Source organism: Ochotona princeps, chromosome 7 (assembly GCF_030435755.1).
Source record: "Ochotona princeps isolate mOchPri1 chromosome 7, mOchPri1.hap1, whole genome shotgun sequence".
Lineage (NCBI taxonomy): Eukaryota > Metazoa > Chordata > Mammalia > Lagomorpha > Ochotonidae > Ochotona > Ochotona princeps.
Genome location: NC_080838.1, coordinates 66,524,302 through 66,545,846, shown reverse-complemented (window position 1 = coordinate 66,545,846; position 21,545 = coordinate 66,524,302). Strand labels below are relative to the sequence as shown.

The 21,545-nt window shown below is 48.4% G+C and overlaps 1 protein-coding gene across 3 annotated transcripts in view; it reads left to right on the top strand.

Annotated features, from left to right (window-relative positions):
• SHROOM3 (shroom family member 3) overlaps positions 1-21,545 on the top strand; it is a 319,221-nt gene that overhangs the window by 241,167 nt on the left and 56,509 nt on the right. For 2 of the 3 annotated variants that reach the window (XM_004596223.2, XM_058667188.1), the window contains one exon: positions 20,766-20,897. In XM_004596223.2, coding sequence (XP_004596280.2) covers positions 20,766-20,897 — 132 coding nt within the window. Of the gene's footprint in view, positions 1-1,232; positions 1,857-20,765; positions 20,898-21,545 lie in introns of those variants that run through there. The other variant, XM_058667187.1, reaches the window with a different exon arrangement.

The following is a 21,545-nucleotide window of genomic DNA, read 5'->3' as shown; positions in this document are numbered from 1 at the left end:
GAAACAGCTGACACCTTTCAAGTGCAGATATAAAAGCCATCTTCCGGAATCTATGCTCTTATGCAAACCCAGGGAGCTTTGGTAAGAGTGATGGATTCCGTTGGTCGTTGGTCGGGTGGGTGAGAGGTGAGAGGTGTGCCGGGCATGGTGCTTTAATCACCACTACTTCACAAGGGGAATGGTGGCATCTGGTCCTCCCTCCAGAGACTGCCCCGACCTTGAACACTCAGGAAACCAGATAAAGCAGCAGTGGGAGCGGTGAGGCCTTTTCTGAGCTTCCGGCTGGGCGCTCCTGCAGATATTGAGCTCCCTACCAGGATATTTTAAATGCTGTGAGCTTGGACTTCAAAGACATTACTGCTTTCCCCCTCCCCCCACCCACCACTACCAGATTCACTCAGAAAAGGTAGGACATAGGCAACTGGGACCTGTTTTCCAATGCCGAGGGCAAGGTGTGTGGGGATCCAATCCCTGCTAGACAGGTAGGTCTCACCTTTGTGAATATCTTTGCAAGTTTCCAAGGGAATCCCATCCAGAGAGGGGAGGGCCAGCCGACCCGACCCGTTAAGACTTAACCGGGGAGGTTACTGGGCGGTTGCTGCAGTGGCTAATGTCGCCAATGCCTTCAGAATGTCACAGCGCACACTGCCCCTGGAAGAAGCACCCAATGGCTCCGCTGCACAGTTCCGGTTCCAACGGAGGCAGGCTTCCTTTGGGTGTGTTTACCACCTTAAATACAGAACCTGGAAATGCAGACAGTTGGGAATTCTGCCTGAGCGCGAAGAAAGTCCGTCTGCAGATCTCCCGGTAGTGGCTTTTAACTCGCAGGAGAGGAAGGACATGTGGAAACAATTACAAGGGAGGGGGAAAAGAAAGCTTACCTCTCCTAAAAGGGGCTGTGGGGTACCGCTGAGAAAGACCAAGCAAGCCCTTTTCCCTTCCCGAACAATGCACCCGAATCCTAAATGTAAAGTACACGACGTCTCAACACGCACTTCTCTCCCCCTCCCTCAAGTCTATAACTCCCGGGTGGAGGCTCTCCGGCCGATTACCGTCCCGACGACTGAAATAATCACCTCTGCGGGGTCAGTCTGCAAGACTGAGCCTGGAGACCAGGCCCAGGGCTGGGAGGCCGCGGTGGCGGTCGCCCACGCCTACAACCCGAGTCGAACCTTTTTGTTGTTTTTTAAACTGCGAATTTTATTTTTACCTTAATTTGATTTATGCTTTCTTTGATCAGTGACTAACTGTACGGTCCTTGGAGAGTGAGCGCGGACTCCTGCGTGTTGGTCTTTTGCTTTAGGATCCCTATTCCTTTTCTGGATGGGGTGGGGGTTACGTTAAAGACACCTTCCTGAGCCTGGGAGTGCGACGGTCCCCTTAAAAACTCCGCGACTCTTCCGTCTCGGGATCCGGTTTCAAACCTTAGGGAGCCTGCTTTGCTATTGAAATGCAAATCCGCCCTGCGCGCCCAGACCAATCCTGAAGGCTTCCTGTGGGATTACCTGCGAGCGCGCACCCAACGAGAGCGGCCCCTGCGGGAGCGGGCGCGGTGGGCGCGGGGCTTGTGCGCGGCCCCCACCCCCAGGTCCGGGAGGCGTGGTGGCCCGAGATTCGCACCCTGGACGCCCCCGCGCGGGGCTGGATCAGCCCCCTTGGAGGCCGCGGAAGCCCCGGTGCGGTGGCGCGGGACGCGGCCGGGCCGCCCATTGTTGAGCGCGGCTGAGCTCCGCCGGCGATGCCCGGCGCCGCCGCCTCCACCACCTTCTCGGAGCCGCGGAGAGGTTTGAACTTGGTGTCTGCGCCCGCTGGGAGCCCAGCGCTGTTCGGGGGCGGCGGCCAGGAGAGCGGCAATGGTGAGTGTGGGGTATGAGTTCGCTTCCGGTCCTCTAGCGCCTGGCGCGGCTGGGGGACGCGAGTCTCGCTGCCGCCCTGGGAGCTGGGCGAGAGAGTCTTGCTTGCATCTTTGCGGGGCGGCGGCTGGGGAAACCCTATCCCAAGCGTGGCTTCCTGGAGCAGGCTTTCTGGAGCGGCTGCGGACCCGATGCGGGGGGCAGGGCAGGTGGCGCGCTCCGAAGGGTCCCCTGACACTCGCAAACCTTGGCTTTTTTACTAAAGAGGGAGGCAGCAGCCGCCACTCAGAGAGAAAGGAGATTGTTGATTATTGACAGCACGCAAACTTTTCAGAAGAAATGATCTGTGAAATATTTTAATTTTGATGAATTGCTTCTCACGAGGGTCCCTATTGAGTCCAGGCATTTGTTTCTGTAGGACAGAAACAACAGAAGTCCTAGATGGGACTGTGAAGGGGCCTTCCCCGCCCCCCCCCCCCCCCATCTTCACCTCTACCCCGGCCAATCCACAGGCAGTTACTTGAGAAGTGAGCTTTGCTGTCAGGTAGCAGAAAACTCAGGTCCTTGGGAAAGGGCGGGGGTGGTGGTGGTGGTGGTGGAATGCATTTAGGCCGGACGCTTGCTTTGCTCTTAGCTGTTCAATTTCGCTGTCGGGTCCGTGTGTATGTGTGTATGTGTGTGTGTGTCTTGGAAGTGTTCCCCCCCTTTTCTGGTGTGTTTTAACATGACGACCTCGCCCCCACCCCTTCTAAATCACTGTCGTGCCGCGGAGCGTTGGGGTGCGCCCAGGCTTTTGGACAGGGAACTCCCACTCGCAAACGATCTCCGTGGAGAGAGAACTGTGAGATAGACCGGCTGTGTAGTCCAGACTTACAAAGAAAGCCATGTGCATTTTTGGTTTCCATTTTTTTTTTCCTTTTAGCCCATTAAATGACCATTTCCCATCCAAAGTACTGAGGTCAGAGAGAGCTCACCAAAGTTGATTTTACACTTTCACTCACTTTGATGGTTATTTTTGTCTTTTCAAGATTTTCCCCCCTTCAGGCATTTGAAAGTATGGCTTGACCATTGCAGACAAGGTAAAATACACATAGCAGAAAAAGACTTGCAGGGTGCTCTGTTGGCCGAGACCTGGTTTTCCCTGAAGCCCAATCGTTTGAAAATTTGACAGCTGTGGGTGTTGTGGTTTTCACCACGAAACTGGATTTAGGAACCAAAACTGGGAATGGAGGAGGAAGTACATTTACTTTTCAAACAATGTTATAAACCACAGTAACTATTTGGTGCTCTGCCTGGGTTAGGAGCAGAATTTATTGTGGCAATTTCTCTTGAATCAACTTCCCACATCTGCTCCTGGCAAATGGTATCTGTTTGGATAGCCTGGTGTGTAAATACATCCCTCTACCATGAATAGGCCTGGTGCCAAGCGCATAGCCCTCTCCAGTGCCGGGTAGCGTGGCTCAGAGAGTTCTTTTTTTTTTTTTTTTTTTTTTTTGCTTTGCACATCAGACCTGCCTCTCCAAACACTTGATAAAACCCTGGAGAAGGTTACCAAGGGATGTTGCAGAGAATTTACTTCCCTGGAGATGCAGCAGCGGATAAACATGTATCTGCGAGACTGGCTTCAGGGCGGGTTTTCTGAATAAAGGAAGGTTGGGTCACCTCCCAGAGCCTCGGAATGCAGGGATTCCAAACAGCATCCCTCCCTGGTGACTTGGGACCAAAGGAGATGGAGATTGTCCCAGCTCGCCAGGTCTCATGTCATGGGAACCCCTGGCTTGATTTATATAAATCCAAAGTATTCCTCTGGGAAGAAAGATTCTGATTTTATTCTTGGGAATAAAATCAGTCCTTTTTGCATTATGGTCACAAAACTCAGCAACAATTCCATTGCTTTCTGGGAAGTCCTAGGTTGAATGCATAGCAATACTATGATTTAAAGTAGCTCGGTTGATCTGTAGAAATGAGAAACTTGAAAGAGGAAAGGATGAGTTTACATTATAAACCTGTGTCCTAAAGATGATGGGCCCAAGCGCTTTCTCCATGTTTAACCCATTGGTCTTTCTGGCATTCTATCCTGTGTGATGCAGCTGGCGCTATATATATATATATATATATATATATATATATATATATATATATTTTTTTTTTTTTTTTTTTTTTTTTCTTAAGGCATCAACATTTTACTTTTGATGAAAGTTTATTCTTAGGTTCCATGTTCTTGTAGAACCCAACAAGCATTTGGAGCCAAACCAAGGACAGGCTCCTGTCACTGTAGGAGGGTACCTCCTAGTGCTCTTCTGGACTTTGCCGGTGGCTTCCAGAAGGGCTGGGATTTTGTGGCTTGCTTCTTCCTCTGTCCTCCTGTCTGGCAGAAGAGTCCTGGGTGGTGACTCCTTCGCTGTCCCTAGCATCTCTCGAACAGGAGTGGTAAGTTCTGTTTTCTCATGTGGAATTCTTCAGGGGTCACTTTCTAGGAAATGACATTTCAGAAACTTGGGAGGCCTGGGCCTCTGGGCTGGGCAGCGCTGCACTTTGTTGGAGTGGGCAGGGCCTCCACTGCATGCTTGTTTTGCTGGAAAGAATGGGAGCATGAACACTGGGCATTCCTTTCTTACATTTGCTGTGTGGGAGGCAGCCCCGGAATCGGGCGATGGGTTCCCTGCCCTCAGGAAACTCATCATTTAAGAGGAAAAAAATAAAGCACGTGAAAAAGTTAGTGCCATTCTGTAGAATGTACTGGGATTACAAACTTCAGTTTGTTGTAAAGTTAAATATATACCAACTTATGACCCAACATTTCCACGCCTAGGTATTTACCCAAGATAGACAGGAAACAAATGTCCACAAAGAAAAGCTTGGCTAGAATGTGTATAGCAACTTTATTCATGATTGTCAAAACAGGAGACAATCCTCCATCTATCTAGAAGAAAATGGGTGAGCAAACTGTGACATATGCATGTGATGGAAGGTTACTCAGCAATCAGCAAGAATGACTGCTTGATACTGGCAAAAACCTGAACAAACCTTGGATGTATTGGATTAACTGAAAGAAGCAAGGCACAAAAGAATCCATAAGCAATTCTATATTAGGAGCCAGAACAGGCAAAACCAATATATGGCAAATGAAGCCATTGGTTGTCTCTAGGGCTTGGGAAATAGGTTGGAGAGAGGTAAGGGATTTTTCTGGAATGATAGACATGTTGAGTTTTCAGTGATGGCTAGTAGATGTATGCCTGAGAACTATGCATTTTATCATATGTTGAACATGACCCTGATTAGAAGAAAAAACAAGGGCCTGGTGCAGTGGACTAGCAGCTAAAGTCCTTGCCTTGAATGCGCCGGGATCCCATATGGGTGCCAGTTCTAACCTGGGCAGCCCAGCTTCCCATTCAGCTTCCTGCTTGTGGCCTGGGAAAGCAGCTGAGGATGGCCCAAAGCCTTGGTATCCTGCACCAATGTGGGATACCCAGAAGAGGCTGCTGGTTCCTGGCTTCAGATCAGCAAAGCTCTAGCTCTTGCGGCTGCTTGGGGGAGTGAATCAACGGACGAAAAATCTTCCTCTATCTCTCCTCCTCTCTGTTATCCTAAAAAAAAAGAAGAAGAAAAAGAAAAATCTAGATTTCTAGAGTTAGACAAAAAGTAGTATCTCAGTGTTACCCTTAGGCATGTATTATAAAGGGTCAGTTATTAAATACCTTTTACCCTCAAAACACTGGGCAGCATGAATCATCTCCTTTGTAGCATTGTGGTAAGAGTTGAGGTAGTGATTGAAAGTACTGAGTTTGGAAGGAGCCTGATGAAGGTCAGCTGTTTCCATGCATGGTGATAAGTGTGAAAGTGGACTCACACTTTCTGTGAGTGCCACCTGCTTCATGGTTATCAAGAATCTTGTTAGCTGATGACCTTAGCATTACGAATGTTTTCCATTCTTACAGAAATGCTTGCTTAGTTGTTCAAAATACCCATAAGGCTTGGTTTTGTCAGCAAAATAAACCCAAAAGAGAAGACATTCCCACTGGGCAAACCCTTCCCTTTAAGGACTGATCCATTGGCTTAATCAAAACTGAGCTCACATCTCTACTTTTGGCTAAGGTCAGTGAAAAGCTAAACTCACGAGGCTCACGGCAATGTTTGCGTCATACATCCTGTTTGTAAATTATACAGGTGCAAAAAAAAAAATCTCTTGATCTCTGGGCTGTATTAATTTTGTCAACAAAAGGACTAATTGTCTAACTTGAATTTTCAGTAAAATATTTTGGACAGGGTGGCAATATGGTAATAGTTGCTATAAAGTTTTAATTATTTTAAAAGTTTGGCCAAGTGTTTGGGAAACATGTTACATACCTTGCCAACTCCAAGGGAGGCGTTTTATTGTTGGTTTGGTTTTGCACATCCAGTAAATTTTGTTAAATACCCAGTAGAAGTTACTCTCTGGGAGTTCAGTGTTAAAGAATAAAATAATGTACCTGCAAGGATTCATTTATACGGGCATTGCAAGTGTGAATGTCATATATATAATTGAAGTTTTTTTCCCAACCTGATAATTCAATCTTATGCTAATCTTGTGGTTTTTTTTTTTTTTTCTTCATGTTTTTGTTTGTTTCCCAAAACCTTCCTTAAAGTGGAGATGTAAATTCCTGGTTATTTTCTGTTAGTGTTGTTGTTGTTATTTTTTATTATGTTTATTTGTATGGGAAAGAAGAGAGTGCTACGATTGGCTGGTTCAGTATCTACAATGGCTGGAACTTGGTAGGGGCCAAAGCTGGGGACAGAAGAGCAGGCCAGGTTTCCGCTGGGGGTGGCATTACCCCGTCATAGGAGCCCTCCCTGCTGTCTCCACGGATTCCATGGAAGCTGGGGTCAGGATCTAAGGTACTCCTGTGTGATCCCTGGGCAACTTAACTACTTAGAGTGGAGCTTCATACTAAGGTGTTTTCTGTCATTCCTTACTAAAAAATAATAGCAACAAAATGGTCTTCCCCAAGGTATTCAGTGCAATGGAGCCAGAGAGTCCCAGGTTTGGGTTGGAGCTGTGCTATCCGTGGGCCGCCCTGGAGCCCGCTTGGCGTTTGTAGAATAGTGATAAAAATACCTTGAGAGAGGTGTTAATTCTTACCAGATTATGGCTGTTACCAGGCCTGAATGACAAAGTACCTGTAAACACCAGCAAGCCTGGCACCTGATAGGTGTCAATTCCTGGCATTTATCAAGTATTCACTAGGTCAAGCATTGTCTGAAATTTTCCTCTTAACTGACTGGATCTTCCTAACACTCCTGGGAGGTTGGTTCAAACCCAGAGAAATGAACTAACATGAGGCATGATCGCCATGTCATCTTGTACTGTAACTGACATGGGGCATCATGGATATTCCTCACCTTTCTCTTTTAGGTGAAAGCATCTTGGTAACTTTGTTGTGAGCAACATCTGTAAGTTTGTTCTAATGCCCCTATGATGGTCTATCGGCAAATGAATGCTGGCAGAGAACTGGGTGACCCCCCAGATGTTCTACTACCTTATTGCTGGGGGCCATTGTGACAAACAGGCCAATGAACATGTCAGTCTCTCCCTTGTCTGTCTCTTAAGACTGTCCTTCCTCTTTAACTCCAGTGACTTCAGTAAGAAAATGAGTCACCCAGGGCCAGTATTGTGGCACAACACGTTAAACCACTACCTACAACACTGACGTGCCCTGTAAGTGCTGGTCAGGGGCCCAGCTCCTCCACTTCAGACACTGCTCATGTGTCTGAAGAAGCAGCAAGAGCTGGCCCAAGTGCTGGGGTCCTTGCACGCATGTGCGAGAGAGATCCAGCTGAGATGCCTGGCTCCTGACCTGGGCCTTCCTAGTCCTAGCTGTGGTCTGGGCATCTGAAGGAGTAAAGCAGTGGATGGAAGAGCCCATCCTCTCCTCTCGGTGCAACTCTGCCTTTCAAATTGATCAACACATCTTAGAAAGGGAAGATATGTCATTTGTGAAGAAAAAGAATGGAGCAACAAGGCTGCCTGGGATCAGGCTTTGTGAAGTGTGTGCAAAGACTGACACAGGTGCAGTATTTTCTCAGTGTCTAACAGGGAGGCAGGGCAAGACATGTACTCCTGAACACTGTACATTGTGATAGGAGGAGAAAGAGTTACCATGGGCTCGGGGTAGTTTGCAATGCCTGTTGCCAGTGGCGTTTCCTGAGAACCCGGAGCTACAATAAATCCCAAATGATAGGTTGAGAATCCGGCTGACTTAAGGAAGGCTTGCAACATCACCCTGTCCAATTTATTGAAATAATGTGTAGCTACCTGGGAGAAAGCTGTTGATTAAATATGAATGTTGTTACCTGTTTAGATAGACGCTTTTTCAACTAATCAGCCCCCCTCACCCCCCGCAAATCCTGCAAGATAATCTGCAGTACTAGTCTGCAGCCAGCCCCCCGCCCCTTTGCAGTGTGGAGTGAATGAGACTGCCAGAATCGCACAGCTACTCCCTGCCCCCCCGCCCCACGTGTGTGCCAGGTGTGTTTACAGGCCCAGCAGCTCATCTCCTGACATGCGTAGTCCATTGGGGGTTAGGGAGAAACCCCCGGCAAAGTGTTGCCTGTGTTCCTGTAATTGAAGACACTCCACCATGGACCATTTCTGTTCACCTGCATGGAGCTGTGTTCCCTCAGAGCCGAATGACTGGCAGGTGAAATGTCTCTGGAGGAAAGGAAGACGAAGTCTGGGAGAGGCCCTCAAGGCTCCTAGATGCCAGGTTACTTTGTCCTGTGCCCGTCCCACTTTTTGTTTTTTTTTTCAGTGTTGCAGTCTGAATCACCTTGGACCAGCTTGGAGCAAGTTAGGAAAGTTGCAGGCCTGTCTCTTGAAGCTCTTCTCGGCCTCTTCTCCATCGTTCCAGCCTCTTTCCTTCTAGTGTTAAGCCCTTGGTTTGGGTTCCCATGGTTACCTCTTTGCCTCTGGCAGCTGGAATGTGATAGTGAGGGGAGGCCGCCTCCCCTGCTGAGCCAGGTCTGGCCTGGGCGGAGGCCATTCAGCTGCAGCTGGATTTGTGCAATGGGGTCACAGTCCAGTACCTTCTTTTTTTGTCATGTGTTCTGTACCTTTCCCAGGCTTGACCTGTCAGGATTGCCATGGGGGGGCAGGACATAGGAGCTGATGAGATATTTCCTGCCCTAGACTGGCTTGGTCTGGCTGCATCGTAACCTGCCACACTCCTGCCTGAGGCTTTGCTTTCTGGCCTATTCCTGCCAATGAGGACTGACAGGGTCTGCCTCCCCCACCCTCTGAGATAGAAATGGCCACTCACTTCCTGGCCTGCTTTTCTATTGGCTTCTGTTCCCAACACCATCTGTTTAGAGTTAGTCAACATGAAGAAGGTCAGGCTCTGGGTTGGAGGGTGTCGATATCCAAAATAGGTGTGCAGGTACAGCCTGGAGGGCTGGGCAGGTCCTGCCAACTGGGGGGAAGGCAGGGGGACTTGAGGTTTTGGATGAGGACAAAAGTAGTGGGGCTTGGAGCTGTCTCCTGCTATGGTGTTCAAAGGCCTCCCAGTTCCTTCTCTTTGAGAGTCTAGTTGGCCCCAGAATTGAGACAGGACTGGTAATGGCAGGTGGCAGTCGGGCAGCCCCAGTGAAATGAGAAGCAATGCCAGGAGAGGCCACCCAGACTCATCCCTTCTGAGGAACGTGGGACTGGCAAAGTGGCTGAGCTCTTCCTGGGCTCAGGCAGCTCTGCTTTCTAGAATTCACTCAGTTATCCAGAAACCCGAGATCCCCTTGGGTGATAGGATGGTATAGACAGTAGCCACGGGCCTACCTGGGACCTTATAGAGTGCTAGATCCTAATGTTATCACTTTGTTTGTGATCTTGAGACATAGATTTCAATCATCTGTGTTCAGTCTCCTCTGGAAACTTGGGTGGCTATGGAGGTTAAGTTTCTAGAGGAAAAGCCTAGCAACTCATGTTTTTTAAAGGATATTTCAAGAATTCCCTGCTGCACCAAAAACATGGATTTTGTTTGTCCCACAGGCTGGATGTATCTTACCTGAAATGCTTGGGATCAAGTTTCCGATTTTAGAATTTTTTTATGGACTTGGGTTGAGCATCTGTAATCTATAAATCATTCCAAAACCTGACTTTTTAAAAAAAATTTATCTTATTTTTAAGCATCATGTCAGTGCTCACGAAGTTTTGGATTTTGGATTCCTTGGGGTTGGAGTTATTTCTGCATTAGGGATATTCATCCTGTGTGTGTCCCTGGGCTTGACATTCCCCAGGGAGGACAGAATAAGATAGCTTTGGGTTTAAATAGGAACACATAGGATGAAAGAATGAAAAATAAATCCCCACCTGCATTCTACCACCCTCTTATAACCAAAGAGAAAACAAAATGGTAGGGATAAATGGAAAACCCCCCTTGAACCAGGATCATGACTACCTTGAAAAGGCTTACTGTGAGCTGAAGACAATTACTTTTCCACGTATCAGCTGCATTTGGTACCTTGCCTTCCACAGAAAACGGTATCTCTAGAGAAAATAACTGGGGGAAAATAACTGTGTCCACTTTGGGTGATGGCAAAGGTTGCAAACATTTAGGTTTGTGATTTGGAGACATTGAAATAGCATGGAATGTCTATTGTCAACCCTAAAAAGCAGGAAGAATCCTGTATATTCTGGACACAAATGCAATTGGCACAAGCTTTTAAAACGCATGTGAGCTTCTTTCTAAGACCCAGTAATCTCTTGGGCAAAGGATTAGGCTCTACTCACAAACAAGGCAGTGAGGTCTGTTTTGTTTTTGTTTTTTTTTTTCTTTTTTATGAAGATTCCTCAGCTGATGCCAAATTCAGCAAGGGACTCATTTTCTCCCCCAATGAAAGACCATCTCCATTTGCATTGTTAAAATCCACCTGTCTAAGTGGATCTAGCACTGGAGCTTATTTCCATATAGATGGACAAGAAAAGGGCTGGCTCTTATGGATGCTGTGGAGATGCCAGAAAGACTGAGGGGCTGCAAAATAACCTAGACCCAAACTCATCATGTTTAGTAAGAGAGCTCTGAAGGGGTCCAGGGAGATGGCTCAAAGGTCAAATCCTCGCCTTGCAAGCACCAGCGTCCCATATTGCTGGTTTGTGTCCTGGCTGTTCCACTTTTCTTCCAGCTCCCTGCTTGTGGCCTGGCAAAGCATTTGAGGATGGCCCAAAGCCTTGGGACCCTACTCCCGTGTGGGAGACCCAGAAGAAGTTCCTAGCTCCTGGGTTTTGAGTGGCTCAACTCTGGCCATTACGGCCATTTGGGGAATATACCAGTGGATGGAAGATCTTTCTCTTTTTCTCTCTGTAAATCAGATCTGCCTTCCCAAGAAAAATAAAATCTTAAAAAAAGAAAAAAGCCATGAAGATGCTTTTGCAAAACAGACCATCCATGTCAGTTTATTGGCCTGAGCCTCCCTCTGCTAAGCAGAGACCCCCAGACTAACTTCTGTAGCTTAATTCTGTCATCCTTGACCTTGAAGGACTACTTCTTAGTGATCACTGGGTTTTCTGCGCTGGTCTGTTTCATTAGGGGCTCAGGTATTTTTTGTTTCTGTCTGTGGAAAGCCTTCCACATTGGACTGGAATATATGGATCCCTCCCCAAAGCTTGGGGCATTTGCAGTTGCCTTTTCCAAGGAAGTAAAGAGCTTATCACTGGCACCACAAGCCCGTCTCACTGCTGGGTGACTTTATACCATCATCTCTCCTGGGGACAGCACACCCGACTGAATGATTATAGCTTCCAGCTCAGAGTGGCTGTCATGCTACAAGGCAGGTAAATATTCGGTCTCTTTGCACAGATAAAGCTCACTGTCAGAGCATGGCTCAGAGCCCAGGTCTGTCTGGTCCCACAGGTTGTGTGTGACTCCTCAGTGAGACAGGAGGTCAGGAACTGTCCCCTTTTTGTTCCACATCCATTGTAACTGGAGCATGTGTGTAGAAAGTGCCCATCACATGTTGCTCTCAAGCTTATGTTTTCTCGGAAATTGCCTTTCGTGCCCTTTTGTTCACTGAGGGTCATAATGATTTGTGTGAATAAGGTGGCAAAGGTTGGCAGATGGACTTTCCTCTCTGGTTCTCTGCTGTTGCTGTTTATTCTCCTCTCTCTCTCTCTCTTCCTGTCTCTCTCTCTCTCTGCTTTCACCAGTGTTAGGGTCTTTCCAAAATGCTTTCCTAGTGCTCATCAGTGCACACAGTTTGGATGGCATCTGGTTTCCTTGGGTCTCCTCCACCTTAGCCTTTTGTGACAGTCCCACATTGTGGACCGTCAACCTGGCCAAGTGCAGGTCTGGGCACATTGACTCAGTTCTGGTCTTTTCACTGCCTTCCCCCACTCTGCCACCACAGATCCGTGATCTACTGGTCCAGGCAGAAGAGCAAGATGACCTCACTCTGGGAGGACAGCGATCTTCATCCAGCAGGACAGGACAGACAGCTGTAGGGAGCCCACCAGGAGCCTGCTGTTTGCTCAGAACATGGATTGACTCAACCAGCATTTATCAGGCGCCATCCCTGGGGAGTAGACCCTGTCCAGTCCAAGGAAGTAGAGAGAAAGCTGAAGAAGATTGAAACCTAGGGGTCTGGTTCACACTGTTTTTCCACCTGAGCTTATGCAACTTCCCTCTCTTCTCTGAGTCAGAGTTTCCTTATTTGTAAGGTAGGAGTGAAATAGCACAAAGGCACCTGCCTGCCTATCTTAGAGGTTGATTGTGAAACTCGACAGAGCTGTATTCTCCATAAAGTAACTGCATCCTTTGAGACCACAGTTTTGCTACCCACATGGGCTCCATAAGGCCTGTGGCAGAGAAAGAAGAGGGAGGCAGGCTTACAGTATCAGAGAGTGATTGAACAGGGGAGGGGGCCAACACAGTGGTGTGACAGCCTTGCTCTCTGCCTGTAGCACCAGTTCATATCCTGGCTGCTCTACTTCCAACCCAACTCCCTGCTAATGACTTGGGAAAACAGCCAAAGGATGGCTTAACACCTTGGGCCCCTGTATGTACATAGGAGACCTGGAGGAAGCTCCTGGCTCCCAGCTTTGGAAGGGCCCAGCTCTGGCCATTGCAGCCATTTGGGGAGTAAACCAACAGATGGAGGATCTTTCTCGTCTCTGTCTCTCCTTCTCTCTGTAGTTCTTTCAAGTAAAACTAAATTTAAAAAAAAAAGGAAGGAAGGGAAAGGGGAAAGGAAGGAAGGAAGGAAAAGAAAAGAAAAGAAAAGAAAAGAAAAGAAAGAAAAAGGAGAGGCAGAGGACGGGTGTCTCACACAACAGTTGCCTCCAAAGACGCTGACAGCCCACGTCGGGGTACCTGGTGGCATGCCTCAGCCCTCTTCCCACACCAGCTGCCTGCTGGTTGAGCACTTGGATTCTGGCTCCTGACCTCAGCCTCACTCAGCCCTGGCTGCTGTGGGCATTTGAAGAATGATGAAGTTAACAAAAGAGATCTTTACCCCTCTTCTCCCTTCCATCCTGCTTTACTGTCTTTAAAGTGAATAACTAGATTTCTTTTTAAAAGAAAGGTAGACAGCATGTGAACTGCTCTCTCGTTGTCCCACGGACTCTACTTTCTTAGCACGTTGTGGTCTGCACGATGATTTTGTCTTCCTTCCCATTAACTTACAACTTCATAGATGGCGAACAGTCACTATTGCCAACTCAGGGCTTAGTCTGCTGTGCGTTGCTGGCTGACAGTGTGATTATTGATTGAATGGATGATTAGACTGGGTATAGAGGTGACAGGTTCAGGCTCCCTGGCAAGAACCAGGTTTCTTCATGTGTCCTGCCTCGTGTCAACAGTGGAGCTGGTGCTGGGGAGGTCTTCTAAGGGCAGGAATGCAGTTTGCATGCCAGGCAATAGGGGTAAGGGTTCTTCAAATGCTAGCTTCCTCATTCCCTTAGATCTGGGGATATTTGGGCATGAGACGGGGGTTCCCATAAGAATTTTAATAACTTTTGCCTGCCTTCTTTTGAAACTTTCTCTTTAGAGAAGCTTTTAGTATTAAATGTGGCCCACCAGTATCAGCGGACTTTAGGGTGATAGAATCAAAAAGCAACTAAAAAAGAAAAGAAAAGAAAGAACTAATGAATACAAAACCTGGATCTAGAATCTGGTAGTGTAGCTGAAAAATTCTGATCTCAAGCAAAGTGTCCCTCCGTGTGACTGTCTGCACCTGCTAAATGGAGGTAAATAATCCATACCCTCTTTGGGACAGGTGAGTCCTGAAGGGAATAATGTATGGGAGGATACTTCAAGCGTGTGTAGATCAGGGATTATGGCTTTGTGCTGCAGAGACTGGTACCAGCCTGTTCCCTTGGCCTAATGAGTGAGTTGGGATAAAAGGCCAGAGAGTGTGTTTTCTCAGGGGCATCCCTCTGCTTTCTCCCTCTATCTCAGATCTATTTACTTGTTTGAAAGAACTATATATAGAGAGAGGTCTTTTCATCCCCTGGTTCACCCCTCAAGTCACCTCAAAGACCATAACTGGGTTAGGCTGAAGCCAGGAGCTTCATCCAGGTAAAAGGTAGTTAAACTTACAGGTTGGAAAGAATTAGAAATATGCGGAATACCAGTGGTAGCAATTGTGTGCATGGATCCATTTGGGAACTGTTGGGGGAAATCAAATGAGGAAAAAACAGCAGCAGAGCAGGTGCAGAAGGACACAGGCATGAGATGTACAAAGCACTTCTGTGTGTGGCTCCAGGGTGGCGTGTGGCCCGCCGGGCAGGCACACAGAAGAGGTCTGTAAGGAGTGGTTGGGCCAGGCTGTGATGGATGCCCTAGATAGGATGCAGGCCTGAGGCGATGCAGAACAAACTTCTAGATGGTAACAAATGATTAGAGAAGCAGGAAAAGGAGGGTAGTGCAGAGACAGTGACCTAGGAGGTGATGGGTTGCCTCTGTAGGTGGCAGAGGTCAGGAGCAGGGACAAGGGACCTTTATAGGAAGGGCAGTGTGTACAGAATGTTCGCGCGACCTTTGCTGGAGGATGATGAAGAGCAGCAGTGTTTGCCCAGAATAGAAGCTTGTGCCCCAAGGTGTCAGTTCTTTAAAAATCCTCCTCCTCCCTCTGACAGCACCTGCAACCCGGGCCGCTTTTAGGTGTTCAGCAATGCCATTAGAGACCTGATAACTCATGAGAAAGGAGATGAAACTGCTGAGTGGTGCCCTTGCTGAAGCTGCCGCCTGCAACGCTGGCATCCTGTATGGGAGCTAGTTTGCAGTCCCAGGGGCTCTGCCTCTGTTCCAGCTAGCTCCCTGCCAACACCCTGGGGAAAGCAGTAGAAGATCCCTACACCTGTACGGGCGACCCAGGTGAAGCTCCTGACTCCTGCCTTTGGCCTGCCCAGCTTTCTGACCATTGCTGTGATCTGAGGAGTGAACCAGCAGATGGAAGCACACCCCCACCCCCTTTGATTCTGACTTTCCAAATAATCAGAGAGAGAGAGACAGAGACAGAGAGAGAGAGAGAATATGGCTGGATAGATAAGAAAAAGACCAGCTTCATACATGACACTGAATGAAGCAGAATAGAAGCTTGGAAAAACCAAGAGCATGGCTTGCGATAAGGCAGATTGTCATGAAAATGTGGCCATACATGATTTATTTTGTCTCTTTTGAAATAACTTGGCCCCACAGGACACAGTGAGTTCTTCATTGCAAAGAGTATTTGCTCCCTCCAACCTGCAAAGGCAACAAAACAGAGTGGAGCCAGGCTAGGGGTTTGGCCACAGCCCGCCAACACTGGTCCTGTCCTGTCGTGGCTAGCTGAGCCGGTATAGTAGGCACGGCGAATGTCTGAGCGAAAAGCACCGACTCGCGGAGACCATGATTGTGTTAGAAGTGCTGGGAGTCGTCTCCCCTAAGCCTCTTTATTACCATATTATATCCTCTTCCCCCCAAGCCCATTAACAGGACAATAGGACGCCAATGAGTCTGCAAAGGCCAGATGCTACTGCCGTAGGCCCGATTCCTGAGTGCTCAGCTAAAGGAATGTAAATCAGCTCCTCAGCCCACAACACTGTCCATTCTGAGAAAGCTTGCTGCTGATGACCTGACCCAAACATTAGGACCAAGTTCTGTTTTCACAAACAAATTGACTCGTGGCCTCATCTGAAAGGGACTGGAAATAAGAAGGACCTCCCTCACCCCCCCCCCATGCTCCCCAAATCATCTACTGTGAATAATTTAATACCTACAAGAGTTTAAGAGCATAGAACTGGGGTTGGCACTGTAGCTCCGTGGATTAAGCTGCTGTCTGCAGCACCATTATCCCTTTTGAGCACAGAATTGAGTACTGTCTATTCCACTTCCAATCCAGCTCCCTCCTAATGCACTTGGGAAAGAGACTCAGATAGAGTTCCAGGCTTCTTGCTCCAGCCTGCCCCAGCCCCAGGCATCATGGCTGTGTTGGGGGGAATAAAGCAACAAATGGCAGACATCTTCCTTGCCCTCGCTTCCCTTGTAACTCTGCCCTTCAAATGATTTTTGTTTAAGGTTGGGGCATAGCACTCCATTTGGGGTGCATTGCACGGTGCATCCCTTTGTAGCCTCCTGTGATTCAATCCACTACTGCTGAGTCCCACTCTGCAATACCCAGGGTATATGGTGGTTCAAAGAACAAAGCAGAAGGAAAGCCAGGTCTGGACCTTGACCTGGATAAGCAGACAACAGCATACAGCTGAACAATCACAGTGGTAAGTGCAGTGAAGGGAGAGGTCGGGTGTGTGACTGGAAGGAGGATCTTTGTGGTCTCTGAGGAGATGATGTTTGCCAAGAATAGCAGCCTCCCACAGTGCCAGCATTCTGTAGGGGCACCAGTTCAAGTCCTAGTTGCTCCACTTCCGATCTGTCTCCCTGCCTGTCTAAGGCCTAGGAAGGCAGCAGAGGTTGGCCCAAAAGCCTTAGGACCCTGTACCCACATGGGAGACCCAGAAGAAACTGGAGCACAGCAAAGAAGCAACCAACTCAGACAGCCCAGGCATGCCTTATTCGTTCCTCCCACGAGGAGTTGGGGTGAACATGTGTTATGCGTCTGCTAAGCATTGAAAAGTATGAGGAGGCTTCTAAATGTTCATGGGAAATACAATGAAAATGTAAGTTTCTCTGGGTGCTCAGAACTTTTAAAATCTGTACCCAGTTGTTTTCATAAGTCCCATTTTTTCTGGAGACTTTCTGAGGACCCCCATGATCATTACTCCTTCTGTGAACACTGACTGGGTAGATTCCTGTTCCAGACACCAAGCTGGGGCCCCGCTGGTCTTTGGGCAGTATTGGAAGAGGGACCAGCACCTGAACAGGCAGCCAGGAAGACCGTGGGAGTTGTGTTTTGACAGTGCGCATGTGTGGCTGTTGTGTTGCTCTGTGACCACTCAGTGGACCGCCTCACCTCAACGAAGGCTGTCCCCGGAGCAAGTGGTGTCCACAGCGAGACCAAAAGGACTGACTAGGGACAAGCCAGAGGCAATGATGCTGTGTGGGATTTTGCTAGAGAGCTACGCCATTATCTGGTGCCTTTCATTTGATAACTGTTTGATTCTAGTTCTTCCGCAGTGGATAATGGAGTTTTAAAAATTTCTTGAAAACTATGTTATAAAAAAAAAAACGGGGTATGAATTGCAAATTTCTTTTGAAACCAAGTAAACCTAACTTATAATTCCAGGCTTCTGCTGACTTCTTAAAGTACCCAGGTATCTGGGTGTGTGTAAGTGAAGTAATACACGTGCCTTGGAGTATCTTTCAAGTAAAAACCAGCTCACTTGGTGATAGTTTCACTAAATGGCCCCGTTATCATGACTGTCCAGTGCACCTGGGTCAGTAATGCAAGGACTTAGAGAATTTCTGGCAGACACTGAATGTACTGGGTACAGCTTATCTCAAAGGACCAAGAGTGAGTGGTGGGCAGGGAGTGTGGTTTGAATCAAGATGGACAACCTGTTTGTATCCCAGTGTCACTGAGTTCATAAACAGCTTAACCTCAACCCAGTTTCTGCACTGCAAGTCGAGAATTACAGTGTGTCCATCTAGAATATATAAGGCTTTAAAGAAAAGTCCTCTCTGTCTCTCCTTCTTTCTTTATATCTGATTTTCCAATAAAAATAAATAATTCTTTTTTTTTAAAAAAAAAAAGCTCCTTATTTATACTTTCCTTCAAAAATAGAGCATGGAATAACTCCAGGAAACAAATATTCCTTTTTTTTTTAAGGCAGATGTCTGTGGGAGGCTTGTGGTATCACTAGGCACCAGCAGGGGGAGTCAGCCCTCTAGGGGGCAGTTGGCATAGCGACCTGAGGTGGGGGGTGACATGAACTCAGTGCACAAAATGGTCTATGTGTAGATGAGGCAGGGGCACCGAAAGAGGGCTCTAGGACGGCCCAGCGTGGCTTGGGAAGACAGAGCTGCTGCACTCGTCTCTTTTCTTCCTCAACAGAAATTGGGTTGTAGTTCTTAGAATTTTTAAAATTGTTTTTCTTTTTTTTTTTTTTAAAGATTTAATCATTTTATTACAGCCAGATATACACAGAGGAGGAGAGACAGAGAGGAAGATCTTCTGTCCGATGATTCACTCCCCAAGTGAGCCGCAACGGGCTGATGCGCGCCGATCCGAAGCCGGGAACCAGGAACCTCTTCCGGGTCTCCCACGCGGGTGCAGTGTCCCAATGCATTGGGCCGTCCTCTCCTGCTTTCCCAGGCCACAAGCAGGGAGCTGGATGGGAAGTGGAGCTGCCAGGATTAGAACCGGCGCCCATATGGGATCCTGGGGCTTTCAAGGCGAGAACTTTAGCTGCTAGGCCATGCCGCCGGGCCCTAGAATTGTTTTTCAAAGATTTTATTTTTTATTTGAAAGGTAGACTTACAGAAAGAGAGGAGAGACAGAGAGATTTTTCCATCCACTAATTCACTTCCTAAATGGCCACAACAGCTAGAGCTGAGTTGATCCAAAGCCAGGAATCTGTAACCTTTTCCAGGTCTCCTAGGTGTGTGCAGGGACCTGAGGATATGGGCCATCATTCCACTTCTTTCCCAGGTGCATTAGCAGGGGGTTAGATCAGAAGTGGAGCAGCTGGGACTAGAACCAGTGACATTGCAGGCAGAGGCTAGTGTACGCTGATACCAGCCCCTCCCCCCGCCCCTGAAGTGTCAAAGGAGTCATGGCAATTCTGGAAGGCATGCAACATTCTCCCATTCCCTGTGCTCCGTCTGACACTGGCCTGCTCTTGCCTCTCACCCTGAGTCCCTAGTGCCTTGCAGGAAGCAGCTGGGGAGAGACAGTTCAATCTCCAGGGCTCACTCCATTGTGCAGAAAGCTTGGGGCCAGCAGTTGTGGTTTAGGCAGAAAAGGAGGAAGGAAAGAAGTCCTTGGCTGCCACAAAGGGTCCATGAAAGCTCAGGGCTGTTTTGTTTTGTTTTGTTTTCCTTCCCAGGAGATGTCAGGGTCCTGGGGAGACCTGAAGGGGAATGGCCCTTGCCGGCTTTGGGGTGTGCTGTATGTGTCCTTGGAATTCTTCTGTTCAGATGTGTGATGACAAGATGCACCCATTTCATAGATGTGAGAACTGAGGCGCTGAGAGAACAGTTGCAGAACCAGGACTCACCCTCCAGAGCAGCCATGTGTGCCGCCTCTTTCTGGCTCAGAGTTGGCATGCCCCGTGTCCCCAAATTCATAAGTGACAGAGCCTCAACAGATTCCCAGACTTCACATGCCCAGAATTGAATACTTCCAGAGATGGGGAGTTCCCGCCCGGGGAGAAAAGTACAAGGAGGTGGGGCTTGGGTACAAGTGAGGCAAGGACAAGAACTTGGGCCTAGAGATGCAGGCTCCCCACTAACCTCCTGGTCCACCTCTCAGCTGAGCCTGAAAATAAACAGAAATCCTTTGACTTGGCTTTGGGATTTAAAGGAACAGACTCGTTCTGGGAAATACAGCACCAGATGGACGGGGCTCCTTTGTAACAGCTGTCCACTAATCCTGTCCGTTCCTTGGCCAAGGCTTGCCAGGGGCATGGCCACGTTTGTGCCTCTTCCAGATTTTGTTCATGAGCCCGCCAGTTGGGTTTTGGCAGCTTAGATCCCTGAGGATGGAAACTGAGAACCCAACAGTGCTACCCAGCAAGCTGGGGCGATGATAAAACCTGCCTGACAGCCCGATGACAGGGTGGCACCAAGACTACTAGGGGCGCGGGTTTGGAGATTAGGCATCCGGGAGAAGAAATGCGCCTGTTCCCATGGCAGAACACATTGGCCATGTGGGGCTTAAAATTTTTCTCTGACTCCCTGGGAGTACGGAGGGGAAGAGTTATGGGAATGGTGAAGGGGGGTAGATTTAAATGGACATGCAAAAGGCTTGCCTCCCAGCATGGTGGAATTCAAATAATCTGAAACAGTGCTAGCCCAGGCGCTGGCATGAGCTACTGCCCATGGGACAGAGCCGGGACTGTTCCCCTTGGCATTGCTGTCATTGCAGAGGCCTTAGGGAGAGAGAGAAGGGTGGCAGGGCGCACTGTGGACTAGGGAGCCAGCTTGTGGATGGTTGGCTTCCAGGAGCCCCGTGGTAAACTCATTTCCCAGCTCTGAATTACAGCACATGTATTTCATCCAGGTCAATGCTCGTCTTTTCTTTGCTCAGGCAACTTTGGTTTTCCAAGTGAGGAAATGTGCTTTTCTCATTTTCTCTTCTTCCAGAAGCATGCATAGGAGAGGAAGAAGAGGCCGGGAGGTGGATTCACTTTCTCTAGGGACAATAACGGGGTCAGACAGGTGCAGGCCTAGGACACTGCGCTGGGCTGTGCTCCAGGCTTGCTCTTAGGCGTGTTTCTTGTGCCACCTGTTTGCGCTCATGCCCATGTTGAGTGCCATCACGCTGAGCTCCTTGTTTTTCTATTTTCCACAGAGATGTGTGTGCAGACCCAGGCCATGTGGATACTGGTGTGCCTAGTGCCCTCAGCCCAGAGCCCCACACCTCTGAACTGCAGCACAAGAAGGCAGCGTGGTCAGGAGGGGTTAAACTTCGGCTGAAGCACAGGTAAGACGGGCTGCTGACACAGAGTAGGACAGAAGGGAAGTGGAGAGAGTCCAGTTGTAGGCTAGGGGAAAGTGGGAGGGGCAGAACAAGGAGGCCAGGGAAAAACTCAGTTTTCAAACAGTGAAGGATTTTTGTAAATTAATAATTTTTTTATTAGCTAGATACCTCCAATCTGTTGGTTCACTTCCCAGATGTCTCAGTAGCCAGGGCTGGGCCAGATCAAAGCTGGGAACTCAATCAGGAGCTCCTGTATAGGTGACAGGGACTAAAGTACATGAGCTGTCACCTGCTGTCTCCCAGGATGTGTTAATAAGAAGCTGGACTGGAAGCAGAGCAGGGACTTGCACTGGACACTCTGATACGGAATATGGATGTCATAATCGGTATGCCAAACACCCACACCAGGATGATGATCTTAATAGCAGTTTCCTAAATAGCAGAATTCTATAGTTCCTAGCAGATCCCTCAAATCACCTGGTTCAAATACCATCACAAAAACACCAGGGTACTGGGACTGGTGCCATGTGACAGCAAAGCTGAGCCTCCATCTGTGGTGCTGGCATCCCATACAGGCACAGGTTTCTATCCTGTCTGTCCCGCCTGCTGGTAGCCTGGCATAGCAGCTGAAGATGGTCTAAGTCCTTGGGC